This window comes from Fringilla coelebs (assembly GCF_963513975.1).
Source record: "Fringilla coelebs genome assembly, contig: SCAFFOLD_33, whole genome shotgun sequence".
In the NCBI taxonomy this organism is placed as follows: Eukaryota; Metazoa; Chordata; class Aves; order Passeriformes; family Fringillidae; genus Fringilla; species Fringilla coelebs.
In genome coordinates, this window is record NW_028167443.1 from 2,662,129 (window position 1) to 2,683,591 (window position 21,463).

The 21,463-nt window shown below is 50.0% G+C and overlaps 2 protein-coding genes across 2 annotated transcripts in view; one reads left to right on the forward strand and one right to left on the reverse strand.

The window, feature by feature from the left end:
* LOC311165919 (uncharacterized protein) overlaps positions 1–21,463 on the reverse strand; it is a 465,566-nt gene that overhangs the window by 160,267 nt on the left and 283,836 nt on the right. The gene's annotated exons all lie outside the window — the stretch shown is intronic.
* Positions 12,543–13,475, forward strand: LOC311165921 (olfactory receptor 14C36-like; the record flags this gene model as incomplete). The annotated part of the gene is made up of 1 exon (XM_084227409.1): positions 12,543–13,475. The coding sequence occupies one exon, from the start codon at positions 12,543–12,545 to the stop codon at positions 13,473–13,475; it is 933 nt and encodes a 310-aa protein (XP_084083535.1).

Sequence of the window (21,463 nt, forward strand, 5' to 3'; positions counted from 1 at the left end):
CAAAGAGACCATCTTTCTGGTATTCAATCTGGTAAGCTTCCTCTATACAGTCTGCTGCTTTTCTAGAATGAGGGCTGAGATTTCTAGATGGGCTGATGAGACCCCTGACCCAGGAGTAGACCCAGGTGTGGAAAATCCTAAGTGGTGTGGGAAATGGGAGGATATGGGCCAAATCCTGAACGAATTCTCTGACCCTATAGTCTGGGACTTTCCTCATGAACAAATTCAGAACCCAGCTGAGGTGGGGAAATACCTGAAAGAGAAGTACCAGGATGACCCTAAGGAGAAAAAGATCATTGCAGTGAACTGGGCCATGGCATATGCTTATCACAAATTGCTAGATGCTGTAGGGCAGCAGACAGAGGCAAGGGGACAGGGAGATAAATCAGCAGCTATCCCAGTCACTCAGGCTGCACCGAACACCCACGGCTTGAAGCCAGCAGCCAAACCAGATGGTGAGTCTAAGCCAGCATCTAAACCAATGGCAGTTGGCTACCAGCACTAGAAGTGGAAAATGCATGGGCAAGACCAATCGACCAGTGGATGATGATGACGATGCAGGAGAAGGACCCTCAACGCCTCCTGACATAAAATCAGGAGTCAAAGCAGTAGGTGTGAGATCAGAAGCCAATACTGAGTCCTTTTCCCTGAAGGACCTTCATGGCCTAAGGAAGGATTACACCCGGTGACCTGATGAATCCATAATTAGTTGCTTAGTCCGTCTTTGGGATGCTGCAGGCGAGGCTACAATTCTGGATGGCACTGAAGCAAGGCATTTGGGATCTCTGTCACATGATCCTGTCATCGACCAAGGAATGATGAGGGGGGCTAATCCACACAGCCTCTGGGCATGGATCTGGGAAAGTGTTGCACAAAGGTACCTGTGTGCAGATGATCTTTATATGCAGCAAATACAGTGGAAGACCATAGAGCAAGGAATCCAATGCCTGAGAGAAATGGCAGTGGCAGAGATTATCTTCTCAGATGATGTAACAGCTAGGAACCCAGACTTGGTACCATGCAGGTCTGTGATGTGTCCGAAACTTGTTCGACTTGGTCCACATGAATATGCTTCTGCCTTAGCCATAATGAAGCGGGATGAGACCATGCTGGATATGGCAAGGAAGCTCCAAGCGTATGCAGACGCTGTGCGTGGCCCAACACACGCCAGAATTGCAGCAGTGGAAACACATCTGCAGAAATTAGAGGACAAGATAGAGGAGAATCACAAGAAGCTCAGAGAGGAGATTAAAGAACACCTTCTCCAAATCTCAGCAGTACAGATCAGAGGTTCTAGTGCCCAACGCAGGTGTTCCGCAGATGGAGAGAGAAGGTACACCCCACGAGCTTAGCTGTAGTTCTTTCTGCGTGATTGTGGAGAAAACATGAGGAGATGGGATGGGAAATCTACGGCTGCTCTGGCACGACGGGTGCGTGAATTGAAGGAAGACAGGGCTCAGAGAGGGAGTTCCACCAAAAGGAAAGCAGCTCCAGTTGCCCATAGCCAAACTGCCAGATACGATGATGATGATGACATGTCCGATCCCCTTGAAGGAACATCCAAGACATATTCCCAGGGAAAGAAGGATGACCAAGCTTAGAGGGGCCCTGCCTCTAGCCAGGGAGAGGCTAGGGACCCAAAAGGACTCAGGTGGGCATTTGGGATAGCAGCTGTAGTGACAGAGGGGATCCAGAAATTAAACACCTTGCCTGGACTGTCTGAGAATCCCTCTGCAGTAGGACTTCTGAAGGGAGAAGAGCAACAGGTGCCAATTGCCACTTCCACAGTGCATCGATGACAGTATAGAACCACTCCAGATGCTGTGATTCCCATCCACAAGATGATCCGAGAGCTGGAAAGCCAGGGGGTGGTCAGTAAGACCCAGTCACCCTTCAACAGCCCCATTTGGCCTGTGCGTAAATCTGAGGGAGAATGGAGATTGACAGTGGACTACCGTGCATTGAATGAAGTGACTCCACCGCTGAGTGCTGCCGTGCCAGACATAATAGAGCTCCAGTATGAGCTGGAGTCCAAGGCAGCAAAGTGGTATGCCACTATTGACATTGCCAATGCATTTTTCTCCATTCCTCTGGCAGTAGAATGCAGGCCTCAGTTTGTTTTCACATGGAGGGGAGTGCAGTACACCTGGAACCGACTGCCCCAGGGGTGGAAGCACAGTCCAACCATCTGCCATGGACTGATCCAGACTGCACTAGAAAAGGGTGAGGCTCCAGAACACCTACAGTATATTGATGACATCATTGTGTGGGGGAACACAGCTGTGGAAGTGTTTGAGAAAGGAAAGCAAATCATCCAAATCCTCCTGGGAGCTGGTTTTGCCATTAAAAAGAGCAAAGTAAAGGGACCAGCTTGGGAGATTCAGTTCCTAGGAGTGAAGTGGCAAGATGGACGGCGTCAGATTTCTGCAGATGTCATCAACAAGATCACCACGATGTCTCCACCAACCAATAAGAAAGAGACACAAGCTTTCCTAGGTGCCATAGGCTTTTGGAGAATGCACCTTCCTGAGTACAGCCAGATCGTGAGCCCTCTTTACCTGGTCGCCCGCAAGAAGAACGAGTTCCACTGGGGCCCTGAGCAACAACAAGCTTTTGCCCAAATCAAGCAGGAAATTACTCATGCAGTAGCCCTCGGCCCAGTCAGGACAGGACCAGAGGTGAAGAACATGCTCTACTCTGCAGCCGGGAACCATGGCTTGTCCTGGAGCCTTTGGCAGAAGGTGCCAGGGGAGACTCGGGGTCGACCACTGAGATTTTGGAGTCGAAGCTACAGAGGCTCTGAAGCCAACTATACTCCAACAGAGAAGGAAATCTTGGCTGCCTATGAAGGAGCCCAAGCCGCCTCAGAGGTGATTGGTACAGAAGCACAACTCCTCCTGGCACCCCGACTACCGGTACTGGGGTGGATGTTCAAAGGCAAGGTTCCTTCTACCCACCATGCCAGCAGCGCTACATGGAGTAAGTGGATTGCTCTTATCACTCAGCGCGCCCATATAGGTAAACTGAATCACCCTGGGATTTTGGAGGTAATTACAAATTGGCCCGAAGGTGAAAATTTTGGTGTCACAGATGAAGAACAAGAACCAGTGCCACAGGCTGAAGGGGCTCCTCCATATAACCAACTGCCCCCAGAGAAAACACCCTACGCTCTTTTTACTGATGGTTCCTGTCGCATCGTAGAGATGAACTGGAAGTGTAAGGCAGCTGTATGGAGCCCCACACAACAGGTTGCACAAGCTGCTGAAGGAGAAGGTGGATCAAGCAAACTTGCTGAACTACAAGCTGTTCAACTGGCCCTGGCCATTGCAGAAAGAGAGAAGTGGCCAAGGGTCTACCTGTACACTGATTCATGGATGGTAGCCAATGCTCTGTGAGGCTGGCTGGAGAGGTAGAAAGAGGCCAATTGGCAGCATAGAGGAAAACCAATTTAGGCTGCTGAAGAGTGGAAAGACATTGCTACCAGGGTAGGGAGGCTACCTGTGAAGGTCCGCCATGTAGATGCCCATGTCCCCAAGAGTAAAGATAATGAAGTGAAATGAAAGAACGGGCAGGTAGGTCAGGCTGCAAAGATAGGGGGGTCCAAGATAGACCTAGATTGGGAACACAAGGGAGAAGTATTCCTAGCTCGATGATGCCTCAGGCCATCAGGGCAGGGATGCCTCAGGCCATCAGGGCAGGGATGCCACCTATAAGTGGGCACGAGACTGAGGGGTGGATCTAACCATGGACAGTATTTCTCAGGTTATCCATGACTGTGAGACATGTGCTGCCATCAAGTAGGCCAAGCGAGTGAAGCCCTTATGGTATGGTGGGAGGTGGTCCAAGCACAAGTATGGGGAGGCCTGGCAGATCGACTACATCACACTGCCCCAGACACGCCAAGGCAAGGGCCATGTGCTCACAATGGTAGAAGCCATCATGGGATGGCTGGAAACCTACCCTGTGTCTCATGGTACTGCCTGTAACACCATCCTGGGCCTTGAAAAGCAGGTCCTTTGGAGGCATCCCTGAGAGGATTGAGTCAGACAATGGGACTCATTTCAAGAACCGCCTTATCAACAGCTGGGCAAGGGAACATGGCATTGAGTTGGTGTACCATATCCCCTACCATGCATCACCTGCATGTAGAGAGGTACAATGGACTACTAAAAACCCAGTTGAAAGCCTTGGGTGGGGGATCTTTCAAAAATTGGGAGCAGCATTTAACAAAGGCCACTGGGTTAGTTAGCACCTGAGGTTCCACAAACCGAGCATGTCCTGCCCAGTCTGAGTCCCTGAAAATAATAGATAGAGATAAAGTCCCAGTGGTACATGTCAGAGGTTTGTTAGGGAGGACTGTGTGGATCAATTCTACCTCGAGTACAGACAAACCCATTTGTGGGGTTGTTTATGCTCAGGTTGCACATGGTGGATAATGCAAAAAGATGGAAGAACACAATGTGCACCTCAGGAAGATCTAATTGTTGGGTGAGAACTTTGTGTAAATATCACTGTTTGCTAAATGTTACTACCATTGTCTGTGTATAGCTTTATCTTGAATGTATAATGTATGTGTTTGTAGATTTAGAATATATATTAGTTTTAAAAACAAGCAGACGATATGGAGATAAGGGGTGGAATGTCCTAGGTTGACTATATCATGCTTTTATCCCCAGTCATCTGTTCTGTTTATGCTGAATAACAAGCTTTGCACTTTTAAGACTTGTTCCAGAGAGTGAAGGGGGGAAAGAAGAAGCGTGCCATTTGTTTTCAGACACTGCACTCACTCTTCCACATTCCTCCTCCTGGACTGTTGTTGTCTGCAAATAGACAAACAGTGGGACAGAGCTCTCCTTTGTTTTAGTCAATTTTAGCTAGCTGAGGCAAAGAAGTTCACTGACCTGTGGTTTTTTTCTCTTTTCTTTAGGCCTGTTTAAACTGGCTCTTGACTGAACACCCAGAAGAGCAGTGGCAGCTCACACCTGTGGCCCACAGAGCCGGGCCTGGGCCGTGGCATTTCCAGTGCTGGAGAGATTGATAAAGGACTGAGTGAGCGGAACTGCAACCCAGAAAAAGGACTTTTCTGAGTTTGTAATCTCTTTTAGAGCAGCAAAAGGTATTATTGTTTAATATTGTTTAAGTTTAATTATTTAATAAACAATTTTTTCCACTTTTCTCTAAAAAATATTTTCTCCTGAACCAATTAAAAAAAAGAGTCAATTAAATCTGCTTTTCTAAAAGAACCGTTTAAGAGCTCTCTCCCAAAATTTGCCCAAAACCAAAACAAATACATTCAGCATCAAGGTCACCTGGGGATGGCTTCTATCAGAACTTATCTAATTTGGAAAATAAAAAAGATTATTCACTTGATTAAAAAAAAGGTCATGAGATGCACTTTGAAATCTTCCCCCTTACAAGAAATCCAAACTGACTTCAGTCAGCTGCACAAGGCGTGCAGACTTGAAGACCACTGAAGGAAGAAAAATCACCTCCGAGGGCTTACTGTATTTTTATGATCCACACAGTAGATTTGGGACTGAGTCCAGGACCCTCAGGTACTAAGAGGAAGCTGAAGAAGCTGCTCAAGGAGTCAGGAGCAAAACTCTAAGTCCCTTGGAGCATCACTGGGCCCCACTGAGGGCAGGGAGTGCCAAATGCTCCCCAGGGACTGGTGAGAGCAGATCCTTGAGGCCAGGATTGAGGGGAGCCAAAGGCTCTGAGCAGGGAACTGCAATGCTGAGCAAGGCCCGGGCTGGTTGGGGGAAGCAGAAAGGCCAAGCCCTGAGCCCACCTTGGGACAGCAGGGCCTGTCCCTCACGGGTGGCTCGGGGCTGTTTGTGGGGCAGTGGGATGTGAGGGGCAGCAAAGACAAACATCATAAACCTGTGTAACACTGCAGATCCTCATGGAACCAAGGGGCCATTGTGACACTGTGGTGCCTCATGGAATCAAGGACACCATTGTGAAACTCAGGAGCCCCATGGAACGAGGGGTCCATGGTGACCTTGTGGAGCCCAGAGTGTCACAGAGGAGCCATTGTGACACAGCAAGGGTGCATGGAGCTCAGGGGCCATGGTGACACATCAGGGCTTTGTGGAACCACAAAGCCATTGTGACATTGCAAGGCCTCATGGAAGCATGGGGCCATTGTGACACTGCAGAAGCAAGGGGAACATTGTGACACTCCTCATGGAACTGAGGAGACCATTGTGACACTGTGGGGTCCCACGAAACCAAGGGAACATGGAACAGGTCTGGCTGGCTGGGCCTCCTGGGGACCACCTGACAGGTCCAGCTGACCTTGGCCTGTTGAGGGCTGCTTCTCATCTGCCCCTGAAGCACTGGGGTTCTGGGCTTTCCTTCCTATGGGAGAGAACTGTCCTTCTCCTCCAGGGGCACAGGGACAAAATCGGGATTCCTCCTCCAAATTTCCTTATATGCAAAGATTGTTCCCAGATGAAATCTGCCAGGAGAGACAGATCCGGCTGCCTTGGCTACCCAGGGGCCACCTCTCATCTGCCTTTGAAACACTGGGACCATGTGCTTTTATTTCTTAGGGAAAAAACCATCCATCTTGACCAGGCGTCCATGGCCATGATTGGGAACCCACCTCCAGAATTCCCTATATCCAAGGATAGTTTCCAGACAAAAGCTGCCAGGACTGACAAGTCTGGGTGGCCTTTGCTCTCTGAGGGCTAGCACTCATCTGCCTCTGAAACACTGGGGCTCTGTGCTTTCCTTCCTCATGAAAAGAACTCTTCTTCCTGTCCAGGTACCCACAGCCAAAACTGAGATTCCACCTCCAAAATGTCCTTTGTCCAAGGACAGCCCCTAGACGAAAGGTGGCAGGAGAGAAAGGTCTGGCTGGCTTGGCCTGAGGGTGGCCACCTCTCATCTTCTTCCAAAACACTTGGACTTCATGCTTTTCTTCCTATAGGAAAAAACCCAACCATCTTGACCTGGCACCCATGGCCAACACTGGGATTCCAACTCCAAAACTCCGTACATCCAAGGATTGCTCCAAAGTGAAAGCTGCCAGGATAGACAGGTTTGGCTGCCCTTGGCCTCTCACCTGCTTTTGGAACACTGGGGATCGGTGCTTTCCGTCCTATGGAAAAGAACTGTCCTTTTTCTCAGGGTGTCCATGCTCAAAATTGAGATTCCTCCACCGAAATTCCCTATATCCTGGGATTTCTCCATGACTAAAGCTGCCAGAACAAACAAGTCTGGCTGTTTTGGCCTTCCAGGAGCCACCTCTCTCGTCTTCTCCCTTTGAAACACTTGGGCTCTGTGCTTTCCTTCTTATGGAAAAGAACCATCCTTCTCCTCTGGGTGTCCATGTCTGAAATTGGGAATCCACCTCTAAAATTCTGTATATCCAAGGGTTGCTCCCAGGCAAAATCTGCCAGTACCATCAAGTCTGGCTGGCCTTGGCCTCTGGTGACTGCCCCTACAACACTGGGGCTGGGTTCTTTCCTTCCCATGGAGATCACTGGGACACTCTGGGGACCTCATGGCACCAAGGGGATCATTGTGGCACCACTGGAGCCCATGGAACCAAGGGGCCATGGTGACACAGCGGGGCTTCATGGAACCCAGAGACTGTTATGGCTCTGTGGAGCCTGATGGAACCATGGAGATGATTGTGACCCTTCTGGGCCTCGTGTCACCAAGAGGGCATTATGGCACCTCAGGGCCTCAGGGAAGCAAGGGATCATGGGGACACCATGGGGCCCCATGGAACATGGAACAGGTCTGGCTTTCTTGGCCTCCCAGGAGCTACCTGACAGTTCTAGCTGATCTTGGGATGTCAAGGGCTGCCTCTCATCAGCTCCCAGAGCCCTGGGGCTCTGTGCTTTCATTGTTATGGAAAAGAACCACCCCTCTTTTCAGATGCCCATTGTCAAACTTGGTACTCTCCCGAAAACAATTCCTATATGCAAGGGTATCTCTCAATAAAAAACCTGACAGCTCTGGCTGGCCTTTCCCTCTGGTGGTCACCTCTCATCTAACCCTGGGTCTGTTCCTTCCTTCCTTCCTACGGAAAAAAATCAGCTTTCATGTCCAGAGACCATGGCCAAAATGAGCATTTCTCCTCCCAAATTTGGTGTATGCAAGGATTGGTCCCAAACAAAAGTATGTGCCTCAGGCACATGACTACTATGTGCGGACAAAGGAGCTGTGTGCTCTGTGCTCTTGTGGTGGTTTTACATCACAGAAATGATGTCCTAAGAGAAGCTGATAGCAGTTTCCTTCGTGTCTGGTGAAGAAACCAATCAGTAATTAGCTTTGAGAATTGAAAATCTGTTTTACCACTAAAGAAACTGTACATGGCTCTGTGAAGACACATTTTAAAGATGAAAAAACTGCTGGGGTTTGCCCGCAACCCCTAGGAGAGGGAGGAGAAGCCATTGGCCCCCAGCCGTGCTGCTGCTGTCTTCTGGCCCGGCTGCTGAGATCCTGGCCCTTCCCCAGCACGGCCCATCCTGACACTGCCCCAGCACAGCCGCTGCAGAAACCTCCATTGTAAAACAGCTCCAGCCACAAGGAACAAGCCTGGCCGGGGCCACAGAACCATCTGCAGGCCCCGGATGAGATATGAACTCTGTCAGTGCTTCTATCCTCCCTCGAGTGAGAGAAAAGGACAAAGTGCAGGCACACAGAGGAGCAACATGAAGACACCAAGGTCAGTGAAGAGGAGGTTGAGTCCCAGATGGGACAGATGAAGAGATGCCTTGATCTTGGGGCTGAAATCCTCTTTTAAAGCTGTAGAGAAGGATGTAATTGATACATCAGACTCTCCTTTTCCCTATAACACATTGACAAGTATGGGGAGATGACTTGTTCAGCATAGGGCTCCATGCTAATGTAAGCAAATGTTGAAGTAGCTGTCATCCCATGAGAAGTTTGACCAGACAAAGAGAGCAAAGTGATGAGACCCTGTGCCCTTAGGGAGAGAAGAAAATCTCTGTTCCCAGAGATGAAGATGAGTTAAAAAATAGATGTAGAGAACCTTTTTTCTTAAACAGGTCATCTTTAAATTATTACCTCATAAGTTGACATGGCCTATAAACACAACTGTAGGAAAAGCTGTGAAAATATGGGAGGGACTTGACAATTGCAGATTTTTTATGGGTGGCTGCCATTCATGGGAATTGACAGCCCTGAGAGAACTGTTTTCCTATGGAGAAGTCTCCAAAACATGAAAGACAGACTCCTCTCTCTAAGTGAACTGAAAAAGACTATTCTAGAGGGGATAAACTGACTGAAAATTTTAGGTTTTTTCTCTTTACATTGTCAGTAAGAAGGAAAAGGTTGGAGGGAGAATTGTTCTGAAAATTTTGTTTTGATTCCTATTACTCTCTCTTTTAGTTACTGTTAATAAACTTTTCTTTATACCCTCTTAAAGTTTTGATTCTACTTTGCCTTTCTCCTAATCCTATCTCACAGCAGGAAATGAGTAAGGATATTCTGGTGAGTGCACTGGTAATGACACTGCCAACACTGGAAAGGCTGCCCACACTGGACCCACCACACAAATTGATACATTGTCGGAGAAATCTCAAATTGACAAGCCAAAACCACTACAGAAAACTTCCTAATGAACTGCATGAGAGCAGACGTAAATCAAGGCAGAGCCATGGTTTGTCAGGACTTGCTTGATCCTAATGGGCCCTGTGGTGCATTTGGAGCTGAGCCCTTGAACCCTGGGCGTGAGAGGAGATGAAACAAACCTTTCCAGGAGTCAAAGTCAGAAGAAAACCCCAAATGTCTCAAAGCATGAATGGGTCCTGCTGAGGTCCATCCCCAACACAGGCTCCTCATGGAGTCTTTGGAGGAGAAAAATGGAGGACAGGATGGCACAAAAACTTCTCAGAGATTCAGTGTAGAAAGAAAAATCCAAACTACCTTAAAAACCTTGAGTATCTCAAAGTATTAATGAGCCCCACTGAGTGTCACTACAAAGCTCTCCAGGGACTCCTTAAAGCAGATAATTGGGGTCATGATTGCACAAACCTCTCCCAGAGTCTGTATCCAAAGGGAAACACCAAGTACCTTAAAATAAGTGAAGTACCTTGAAGCATTAATGAGCCCCACTGAGTGTTGTTACTGACAAAGCCTCTCCAGGGACTAATTACAGCAGATAATTGGAGGCCATGATTGCAGAGACCTCTCAGAGACTCCAAGGCAAAAGCCAAACCTAAAGTCCATTGAAAAACCTGCAGTACTTGGGAACATTAAGGAGCCCCTAGGGCCTTTCCTGAGCAAGGCTCCCCAGGGACTCCTTCCAGCAGATCCCTGAGGCCACTGGGATGTGGGCTAGGGGGAGATGATGAGGGCAGGACGAGGAAGTGACAGTGCCCAGCCTGGCTGGGCCTGTGCCAGGAGGCCCCAGTGCCTCAGGACAAGGTGTCTCATCCCAGCCCTTGGTGGCACAGACCCTGCTGTGGCCCAGGGCACCAAGACTTGGCTCCGTGTCCCCACCTGCCATCACTGCCTCCAGTTCTCTGCACTGCCTGGGGCCTGGGGACACTATCTCAGTCGTGTCCCTCAGTGGGACCCATTAAAAGTGAAAGAAACTTTGGAGTGTGATTCTGACTTGGAGTTCTGGAGAGGTTTCTTCAGCTCCCTCTCAGGGCCTGATGTTCAGGGCCTGAATGAGCCCCAGAGGCTCATTAAAGTCCTTGTGCTGTGTCTGTGCTGCTGAGCTGGGCTGGGCTCCTGGCACAGAGGCAGAGAGGCGGCTCCTGGTAACCAAGAAGAGCTTCAAAAGCACATTTCTCTTGATGAGCAGCTCTTCTCCCAGTCCAGCAGGGCTGGGGCACTGCCTGCAGCCATCCCAGGCACAGCACAGAGGCACAGAGAGCTTCAATCAGTTAGGGCTGGGAAGGTGCCGAGAAGTGCCTGAGGCAGAATCACTGCCAGCCCTTGGCACAGGAACCTCTGGCTGCAGGACAATGCAGCTGCAGCTCCTGGAGCCATCTCCTAAAGCTGGAACATCCCAATTCCTACAGACTCTGTGAGTACAACTCTGAGTATTTCTGGTGCAGGGAGGTGAATTTTTCATGAAGCTCTGACATACTGAAGGTTTCTGATCAGTCATAGAATATTTCCAAGACAAGGACTTTGACTTGAGGATGAGGACCTTTCCCAAGACTAGGTATTCATATTCCTACTACTGGAGAATAGCAGGGAGAAGAGATAAATATTAAAGGTTGAATATGAATTATAAATTATGAATTTGGACAAGTGTCTGAGACATCCGAACTATTACTTTTAATGATCAATAGGTTCACAGGAGATCGCTAATGTTCTTTCAGCCACTCTGCCCATGGACAGCAGCAGCATCACCTTTGCTGGAGCCATCAGGCTCAGGCTAAACTGTCCTTTCTTGAAGCTGCAAACAGAACCTGCCCCCAGCCAGTGCCCTGCTAACAGGCAGGGTTCTGTAGGGCCAAGGAGAGTGCACAGAGATTTGGGGTCTGTGAATGCTGGCAGGGAGAGATCAGGCACAGGGAAACACCTGCAGGAGGAAAGTCTCCAGGAAGCAGAGAGAAGATCAGGAAATGAGGGGAAAAAAATCCCAGTAATCCTGTGGCAGGGAGATTTAGAGATGTCCACTGGATCTCCTGCAGTGCAGCCCCTCCCTCTGAACAAGCCCTCTCCCTCCTGTGTCCCAGCCAAGCCTCTGCCCTCCAGGCTGGGGCTCCAAGGCGTGCAGCCCCTCCTCTGCAGGCAGAGCTGCAGAAGAGCAGTGGGGCAGCTCTGCAGCCCCAGGCCCAGTTCCCTCTGCAGAGCACATGGCTGGGACCAGCTGCCCGGCCCTGGGGGCTCTGGGAGGGGACACAGCTGCCTCAGGGTGACACTGTCCCCAGTGCCTGGCTCTGGGCAATGCTGTCAGTGCAGCCAGGGAAGGAGATGCATCTCCCTTCATCCAATGCCATCATATGGACACTTGGAAGTCTCTCTGAGATTTCAGTCCAAGCTGGGAACTTCAATCCAGTATTCAAACCTGTCCTAGAGCATCTTTGAGTTGTAAGATTGATGGGGAAAGGCACAGATCTTCTAACACTGAAAATACTGCTGGGTTGTTGAAATAAGCAACAGTAATGCTTGGATACCGAAGTGGAGCTGGGCTGTGGTGGATCCATCTGCTCTCAGCTTTACCTGGGGCATTTTTGGGGAAACATGGGAAACTGATCGACCTCCACCTGAGAAAGGCTAAAGCCATGAGAAATTCTGTACAGGTCATAATGATGGACCACCTCCTGTCACTCTCCACTCATAACTTTGCCTCACAGAACTTGCTCTGTTTTCCCCGGGTGCAGCAGAAATGCTGAGGGTTTCTGATATCCAAGAATACCAGGGGAGACATGGGAGAGCTAAAGAGAAAACCCCAGAACTCTTGAAAAAAAAGGGTCTGTGTTTGTGTTCGAGGGGATGGTGTATGGGAAATGGATTTGATTTTGGCTATAGGAATCTCCTCTAACTCTTCACTGTCCTTTTCTCTGTGAACAGGTCCCCAAGTGCAGCCATAGCCAATGTCCAACAGCAGCTCCTTCAGCCACTTCCTCCTGCTGGCATTGGCAGACACATGGCAGCTGCAGCTCCTGCACTTCTGTCTCTTGCTGGGCATCTCCCTGGCTGCCCTCCTGGGCAACGGCCTCATCATCAGTGCCATAGCCTGCAGCCACCACCTGCACACCCCCATGTTTTTCTTTCTGCTCAACCTGGCCCTCAGCGACCTGGGCTCCATCTGCACCACTGTCCCCAAAGCCATGCACAATTCCCTCTGGGACACCAGGAACATCTCCTATGGAGGATGTGCTGCTCAGGTTTTTCTGGTTTTCTTCTTTCTTGGATCAGAATTTTGCCTCCTGACCATCATGAGCTATGACCGCTACGTGTCCATCTGCAAACCCCTGCACTACGGGACCCTCCTGGGCAGCAGAGCTTGTGCCCACATGGCAGCAGCTGCCTGGGCCAGTGCCTTGCTCTATTCAGTGCTGCACACGGCCAATACATTTTCCCTGCCCCTGTGTCATGGCAATGCCCTGGGCCAGTTCTTCTGTGAAATACCCCAGATCCTCAAGCTCACCTGTTCACACTCCAGTCTCAGGGAACTGTGGCTTCTTGGTGTTAGTGGCTGTTTAGGACTTGGCTGCTTTGTGTTCATTGTTTTCTCCTATGTGCAGATCTTCAGGACCGTGCTGAGGATCCCCTCAGAGCAGGGACGGCACAAAGCCTTTTCCACCTGCCTCCCTCACCTGGCTGTGGTCTCCCTGTTCATCAGCACTGGCACATTTGCCTACCTGAAGCCCCCCTCTATGTCCTCCCCGTCCCTGGATCTGGCCCTGTCACTTCTATACTCGGTGGTGCCTCCAGCCCTGAACCCCCTCATCTACAGCCTGAGGAACCAGGAGCTCAAGGCTGCAGTGGGGACATTGATGACTGGATGCTTTCAGGAATATTAAACTGCTGGCCAATTTCTGCCAATCACTTGTAATAAAAACATCTTTGATACTTCTTTTTGGCTTCAATTTAGAGATTCTTTTTCTTTGTTCAAGTTTTTTAATATTGTCCACTCCAGGCTCCTTGCTCAGGCTCTCTCAACACACCCAGGCCAATGCTCAGCACAGAAATCCCCCGTGAGCAGCCCCAGGATGGTCATGGACAGGCTGGGGGAAAATAGCATGGCTGGTGCTCTGCAAGGTCCCTGGGGGAGATGGAAAGGAGCAGCAGAGCAGGGGCTGATACATCTCCAGCATGCTGGACAGCCCAGGGCAGCGTCCCAGAGCGTCCTCATAGAGCTGCCAACAACATCCCCCCTCTGAAGCCCTGGCCTCTCCCCCAGCTCACACAGGTGCCCCATCCTTGCAGGCACAGACATGGCAGCACTGGCTCAGGAGCCCCTGTTTGCATTGCACAGAGCAGGGGGGAGCACCCCCATGCTGTTGGTGTGGGGACATGAACCTGAGGGAGCACAAATGCCATCAGCCCCTGGGATCAGGAAGGGCTGGGGGACACCAGGGAAACCACTCAGCTTTGTCCTGTCCTCTGCAGTCAGCCAGAAAGTTTGTTCCCATCAGCTGGGAGTTTCCTGTCCCACTGCAGATGCTGTGGCTCAAAGCCAGGGCTGCCTGGCAGCCACCCCCAAACTGCCCTGAGCATTTCCTTGGTTTCACCTTTGCTCACTTTACTCTTCCTGCTACAAATTTCTTCCTCTTGCTCACCCCTGCTCCCTCCCCTGCAAACAGTCCATCCCTGTTTGCCCTTTCCTCTCTGGCCCAACTCCCCATTGCAGTTTCTGACTTGGCACCATGGGAACGTCCCTTGGGCAGCAGGATCATCCTACAAGTGCTGCAGGAATTGTCTGCAGGCTCCTGCAGTGCCTCCGGCTGCTCCCATGCCAGAGGCACCATAGGCCAGGGGGGCACATCTTGGCTGCTGTGTCTGCCTCTGGGGCTCCCTGTTCTGGGCAATGAGGAGGAGCTGCAGAGGCTCTGCAGGACTGACAGGATGGGCTTTGGGGCTGTCAGGAGAAGCTGAGGGACCGTGGCTGCTGGAGCTTCTGAAGAGGAGGCCCAGGGCTCATCCTGCCACTGCTCCAAGGGTGCTTTCAGAGAATCCCAGAATCAGCAAGGGTGGAACAGGCCATAGATATCATCAAGTCCAAGCTGTGCCCTGACACCCTCTTGTCTCCCCTGAGCCTCCTCTTCTGCAGGATAAACAACTCCAGCTCCCTCAGCCACTTCTCACAGGTCTTGTGTTCCAGACCCCTCTCCAGCCTTGTTGCCCTTCTCTGAACATGCTCCAGCCCCTCCATGTCCTTCCTAAATTGGGGGGCTCAGAACTGGACACAGCACTCGAGGTGCTGCCCAAGCAGTGCTGAGCACACAGGAATAATCACTGTCCTGTTCCTGCTGGCCACACCATTCCTGAGCCAGGCCAGGAGCCATTGGCCTCCTTGGCCACCTGGGCACACTGCTGCCTCATGTCCAGCCTGCTGTCCATCAGTCCCGGCAGGTCCCTTTCTGCCTGGCTCATGTCCAGCCACTCTGTCCCCAGCCTGTAGTTCTGCAGGGGTTGTTGTGGCCAAAGTGCAGGACCCGGCACTTGGACTTGTTAAACCTGACCTTGTTGGATTTGGTCCCTGGATCCAACCTATCCAGGGCCCTGTGCAGAGCCTTCCTACCCTCCAGCAGATCAACACTCCCAGAAAACTTTTTGTCACCAAGATTCCATGAGGCCCTTGCATGTCCCAATGATCTTTATAATTCCATGAGGCCTCCCAGTGTCACAATATTGCTTTGGTTCCCTGGGACCCCTTTGGTTTCACAAAGTCCCTTGGATCCTTGGGCCCCGCAGTGTCACAATGGCCCTTAGTCCCCCAAGGCCCTGCATTGTCACAATGGATCCTTGGTTCCATGAGGTCTGGCAGCGCAGCAATGCTCTCATTGGTTCCACAGTGTCACAATGGCCTCTTGGTCCCAAGGGCCACCATGGTGTCAAACATGTTCCCTTCATTCCATCAGTCCCTGAGGAGCAGCACTGGCCCCTTGGTTCCATGGGGCCCTGCAGTGTCACAATGGTCCCATCGTGACACCAGGTCCTGCTCTGTCACAATGCTCTGCATGATTCTACAAGGCCCTGCAGGGTCACAGTGGCTTCTTGGTTCCATGACACCTCAGAGTGCCACAATGAATTCCTTGGTGCTGCAGTGTCACAATGGAGCCCTGGTGACACAAGATCCTGCAGTGTCACCAGGGACCCTTGGTTCTATGGGGCACCACAGTGTCACAATTGTGCCCTCTGTTCCAAGAGTCCTTGCAATGGAGCAATGGCCCCTTGATTCCATTGTATCCAGGCTCACCCAGGGGTCTCCTTGATTCCACAGTGGCACAATGGCTCCTTGGTTCAACAAGGCCCTGCAGGGTCACAGTGGCCTCTGTGCTTCCACCAGGGCCCAGACTGTCACCATTGACTCATTGCTTCCATTCAGCCCACAGTGTCACCATGGCCCCTTGGCTCTGTGCTGCCATGTCGTACACAGTGTCACCATGGTCCTCTTCGTGCCACCAGGACCTGCAGTGTCACAATGGCCCCTTGCTTCCCCTGGGCCCTGCAGTGTCACAATCATCAGAGAATCAACCAGGCTGGAAAAGACCTTGGAGAGCATCAAGTCCAACCTGGGACCCAAGACCACCTTGTCACCCAGACCATGGCACTCAGTGCCACAACCAGTCTCTCCTAAAACACTTCCAGGGATGGTGACTCACCCACCTCCCTGGGCAGCCCATTCCTGTCACCTAACACTGTGCTGCCCTACCAGTGCTGACTATAGGGAAGAATCACTGCCCTGCTCCTGCTGGCCACACCATTCCTGATCCATAGGAGCCCCAGGGGCTGGATGAGGGAAATGGTGGGGAGGGGGTGGTGACAAAGATTGTCAGCCATGAAGGGTCTTGATTTTCATATCTGTTCAGACTGCATTAGAAGGTGCTGGGGGTCAATATCAATTAGACATCGAACTATAAACAGGAATAATAAACATTTCTCTCTGCTTTTTTTCAACATAGCAGATTCACTTTGAATACACTTCTGAAATATTTCTAATTAACCACAGAAGAATTGAAAACTAAGAATATTCCCAGGGGCTTTTATTGTTCAGGAGTTTTGAAGAAATATTTTTCAGCCTTTGTCACTGAAACGCTGGCCTGAAGAGCTTAAGACAGAAGAGGATTTTTGAGTAGTAAAATTCGTCAGCAACCTCAAAGTGGCTGAGGATCCATCCCCATTAAAGCAGCAATGAACAGAAATGGGCACAGCTCTGTGGCTGCCCCAGCTTTGGGATGGGCCTTGCGCCTGGAGCAGGAGCAGCTCTGGAGGGCCTCAAGGCTGGGGCTCTTGTGCTGCCGTGGGCAGATGGGATAGCAGCAGGGGCTGCAGAGCTCTCAGCACCTCAGCCAGAGGGGAGCAGGGCACCCAGGGAGCCTCCTTGTGCCTTGGCCAAGCACCTTCCCCCGTGGCTGGAGCTGAGTCCTGTGGCAGCTGCAGCTGCTGCTGTGCCCTTGCCAGGGGCTGAGGCCGTGGGGCCAATGCCCAGAGCAGCCTGGCCTGAGCAGAGCTGTGGGGCCAGAGGTGGCTGGGCTGGGCTGGCCAGAGGCCCTTGGTGCTGCCCAGAGCTCAGGGCAGCTGGCAGAGCTTGCAGGGAGCTGGGCTGGGCTCAGAGAGCCTGGCCCAGACACCATCAGTGTCCATCTCAGCCTGGCTGAGCGTGCAAGGGCAGGACTCAGGCCAGACCTGGTGTGGCAAGGCCAGCGCCTGTGCAAGGCATTGAAAACAGACAAGTGCCCCAGAGAGGAGGCTGCTCTGTGCCCTTGGGGGCATGGACAGAGCAGGGAGGGGGCCCAGGACATTTGTCAGTGCCAGCCTCTGTCCCCAGCCCTTGGCAGCCCTGGCTGCTGAGCCCAGCTTTGCCCTGGGCTGAGTTTGGCCGTGGCCCAGCTCCATCCTCCTGCGGGGCTCAGGGCCTGTTCCCGGCCATGGCCAGCCCTGGCTGCCTCTCCAATGGCCCAGAGGCCGGCAGAGCCCGGGGCAGGGCTGTCTGTGCAGCCCCACAGGTGCCAGGGGCTCTGCAGGAGCTGGCAGAGGCTGCCCAGCAGGGAGGCCATAGGACACAGAGCCCCAAGGCTGCTGTGGGCACCACGGCACAGGGGCCCTTCCCAGCCGCAATGCTTCTGGCCTGGGCTGGGCCTGCACAGGGGCTGTGCCAGCATGGCTGGGCCAGCACAGGGCCACAAAGGGGCCACACAGCCGCTGCCTGGGCTGACAGCAAGGCCAGGCAAAGACAGGGAATTGCTGAGCATGGCATGTGCTGGGCAGGGCTGAGTGTGCCAAAGGCAGAGCTCAGCTGCCCTTGGGGGCTGCAGGAACAGTCCAGAGCCCAAAGAGCCTCCATGGCTGTGCTGCAGACCAAGGCTGCTGAGCAGGGAAATTCAGGGCTGCTTCAGGATGAGGAGGACATTGAATTCCAGCACACACCTCAGCTCTCTTATGATCCCGGCACCATGCTGGGCCCTGTTCCAGACTGCAGCAGAGCAGATATTGATGGGACAGGAGCCCAGCGGGGCAGTCAGGGACCTGCAGCTTGCAAGGTGCTCTGCTCTCCCTCAGGTGCTCTCTGAGAGATCCAATCCTAGGTGGGCGCCTCAGGGCACAAGTGGCACTGCCTGTTCATGGGCACATGGCTGATGTCTGCCTGTAAAGTGGTACAGGTTTTAATACCTGTTTTTTTCACAATATACAAGCAAATCTTTTTTACCTGGGTCACTTGAGTACTTTTGAGAAATGGCAAAGCTTTCCCACCAGGTACAGGAACTTCTTGGATATATTGGATTCTCCTGCTGATGGCAGGAGAATACTGATCTTCCCCACTACCTTTGCCACCAACATTCAGTCTAATATTTTATGGCACTCTTCCTTCATGTGTTTTCAGCTCTTTTATTTAAATGGCCATGTCTAAGGAAGTCTCTTCATTTAGTGCAGCTGGATCTTTGTCCTTCCCTTTGCTCCCAGACTTCTTCGTGCAGCTGTTCTCTGGATCACCTGACTGGAATAATGCTTTTAGTTTCAGGGAGTTGCCCAATCTTTAAGAAGTTTAAATAACTCCTTAGACAGCATCTTAGTTATCTTTTACAAAACCTCTTCTTATGTCTTTGTCAAAAACCCTTCCTGTATGACAATCCCTTGTGGATGGTGGACATGTCAGATGTTGCTGGGATGTCACAAGGAGCTGAGGGAAGGGTTTTGATTTTTCTTAAATTTTATCATGTTCACATTTTTTTATGTTGGCCATGAACTGAAACCTTTTTGTGCCTCTGAGTCCCACCAGTTCCTGGTCCCTCAAAAGACACAAACCTAATGAGTTGTGGTTCTCACTCCAGTGGCTGCACTTGGACCTCACTCCATAGCCAGAGCAGAGCTCCCTTGTCCCAGAAAGTCCCTGGCAAAGGAGGGATAAAGGAAACAGGACAGGCTGTGGGGATCAGGGGCAGGGCAGAGCCAGGGAGTAGAATGACTTTTGGATTTGATGGAGCTGTGCCTCCCCTTGGCTTTGCTGGCTGAAAATAAATGAACATCCCTCTGTGTCTCGGGCAGCTCCCTCTCCAAAGAAAGCAGGTGGGAGTTGGAGCCAAGGAGCTGAAAGCTGCAGGTGCAACCTGGGCTGGAGGCAGCTCAGATTTGCACAAAGCTGCTCTGAGTGCCAGGGCTTGGATGGGGGAAATGGTGGGGTGGGGTTAGGGACAGAGTCTGACTGATTGTCAGCCACGAAGGGTCTTGATTTTCATCTCTATTCCAACAGCATGAGGAGGTACTTGGATTCAGTGTCAATTGGAGATTGCACATATCAATTAATTAACATTAAAAAGCCTCAACAGGATGTAAAAACTCTTTTCTCACTATCTTTTTAAATATAATAAATTCAGTTTGAATACACTTCTGTAATCTGTTGAAAAACCACAAATGATTTGAAAACTTCAATCAAATTATTCCCAGAGGCTTGGCTTGTTAAGGTGTTCTGAGTGTTAATGAGCCGTGAGACATTGAATTCCTGCACTGAAGAGCTGAATGCTGAACAAGCCTCTGGAGCAGTGAAATTCAGCAGCAGCCTCCAAGTTGCTGAGGATGTCAGCAGCCCCCACTGAGGCCATCCCTTCCCAGAGCCCATGGGGGAATGGGCAGACAAGGAGAGCGTCCCTGGGGCTGGGGCAGCACAACTCAGAGGCACCAGTGGCTCCAGCTGGGAAATGGGGTGTGGAATGTGGCTGGGAAAGCCCTGCCTGAGCTGTGCCAAGTAGGACAGACAAGCCCTGACTCTCATCTACTAAAAAACTCTCTCAAGGAGACATTTAAAAGGAATTGCAATTGTTTGTGTCCTCTGAGTTGGACTCTCTGGAGAAATACCAACAAGAGATTCTCAGGAGCCCAAAAGAACAAAACAGCCTTTACTGGCAACTTGAGAAAATCAGAGAAACATTGCCAAAAGGTTTATTATCACATTGTGTTGGTTTTGGTTTGTTAATTTAAGATTTTTCTAATCTTGAGATTCCTTAATTAATGGATTGATGAGTGTGGTGGGTTTCTGTGTCAGTTAATTATCCATGTATTTATTTGGTTGTGAGATAGGATTAGGAGAAAGGTAAAGTAGGCTTAAAATTTTAAAAGGGTACAAAGAAAATTTTATTAAAAATAACGAAAAGAAAAATGGCAGTAAGAATTAAAATAAATATATTAGAACACTTTTTTTTAAAGAGCTTTTCTTCACCAACTTTTTATTTTAACTGACAATGTAAAGAAACAAAACTTAAAATTTCTACAAGTGTTTTTGCAAGAAGAAAAAAAATTTGGGGGGTTCTTAATTCTGTCATGGATAACAGTTATCTGGGGAACTTTGTTATTGTGAAGTTGTTTTTACTGCTACAACTTTTTTACAGCTTTTTAATGGGCCACATTGACTTATGGGGTATTGTTTTAAAGATGAGTAATTTAAAGGTAAAAGTTTTTATTATTTACTTTTAGAATTATTTTTATCTCTGGGAATAGAGATCTGCTCTTTGGCGTACTGCATTATTTTTTTATGTTTAAACTTTTGATGAAATTACAGTTAATTTAACATTTTTTATCTTATTATGGAGGTTTTTGCTATATATTAATTTGTATATTTCATTTTTTTATAGTTTTATATGTTATAAAGAAAAAGAGTTTTTTCTTTATAGGAAGATTTTAGTTTTAAGATTAAGGTACATTTTCTTCTTTTTTAAATGGGATTCCATTTCTTCTTTACTGACTTTGATGGTTTGATGTTGTTTTTTTAAATGCTTGCATTTTGTTTTTCTTTTACTTGAGGGAGGATTGAAGTATTGAAAGGGTTAACACCTGACCTGACAATAAGTTGTGGTGGAAGCTGTGGTTGGGTTGTGTTAGGATTTTTTACTTGAGGGAAGATTGAAGTATTGAAAGGGTTAACACCTGACCTGACAATAAGTTGTGGTGGAAGCTGTGGTTGGGTTGTGTTAGGATTGGTTTTATGGTTGGTTTTGGGGATTTTTTTTGTGTTTAATTTTAGTTGTAGCATTATTTTGTGTGGGTTGTATGTTGTAGAAGTTTTTAGTTTTAATTTTGTTGGGGAGAGAGGACTTGATGGTAAGATTTTACTAGCTGTGGCTAGCTTTGTTCTGGTTGGGGTTTTGTAGCCTCTTTTGTTTTTCTGTTAGGCAGTTGTTGGGGTTTGGTTTGGTCAGAATGGGGCCAATAGAGGGGGGCAGCCTGGGGAGGGGGGAAGGGGCTTGGCCCCTGGCAGGGCTGCTTGGTTTGGTTTGGTTTGGTTTGGTTTGGTTTGGTTTGGTTTGGTTGAGACAGGGGCTGGGGCCTACTATGTCTTTGTTGATTGGAAAAGAAA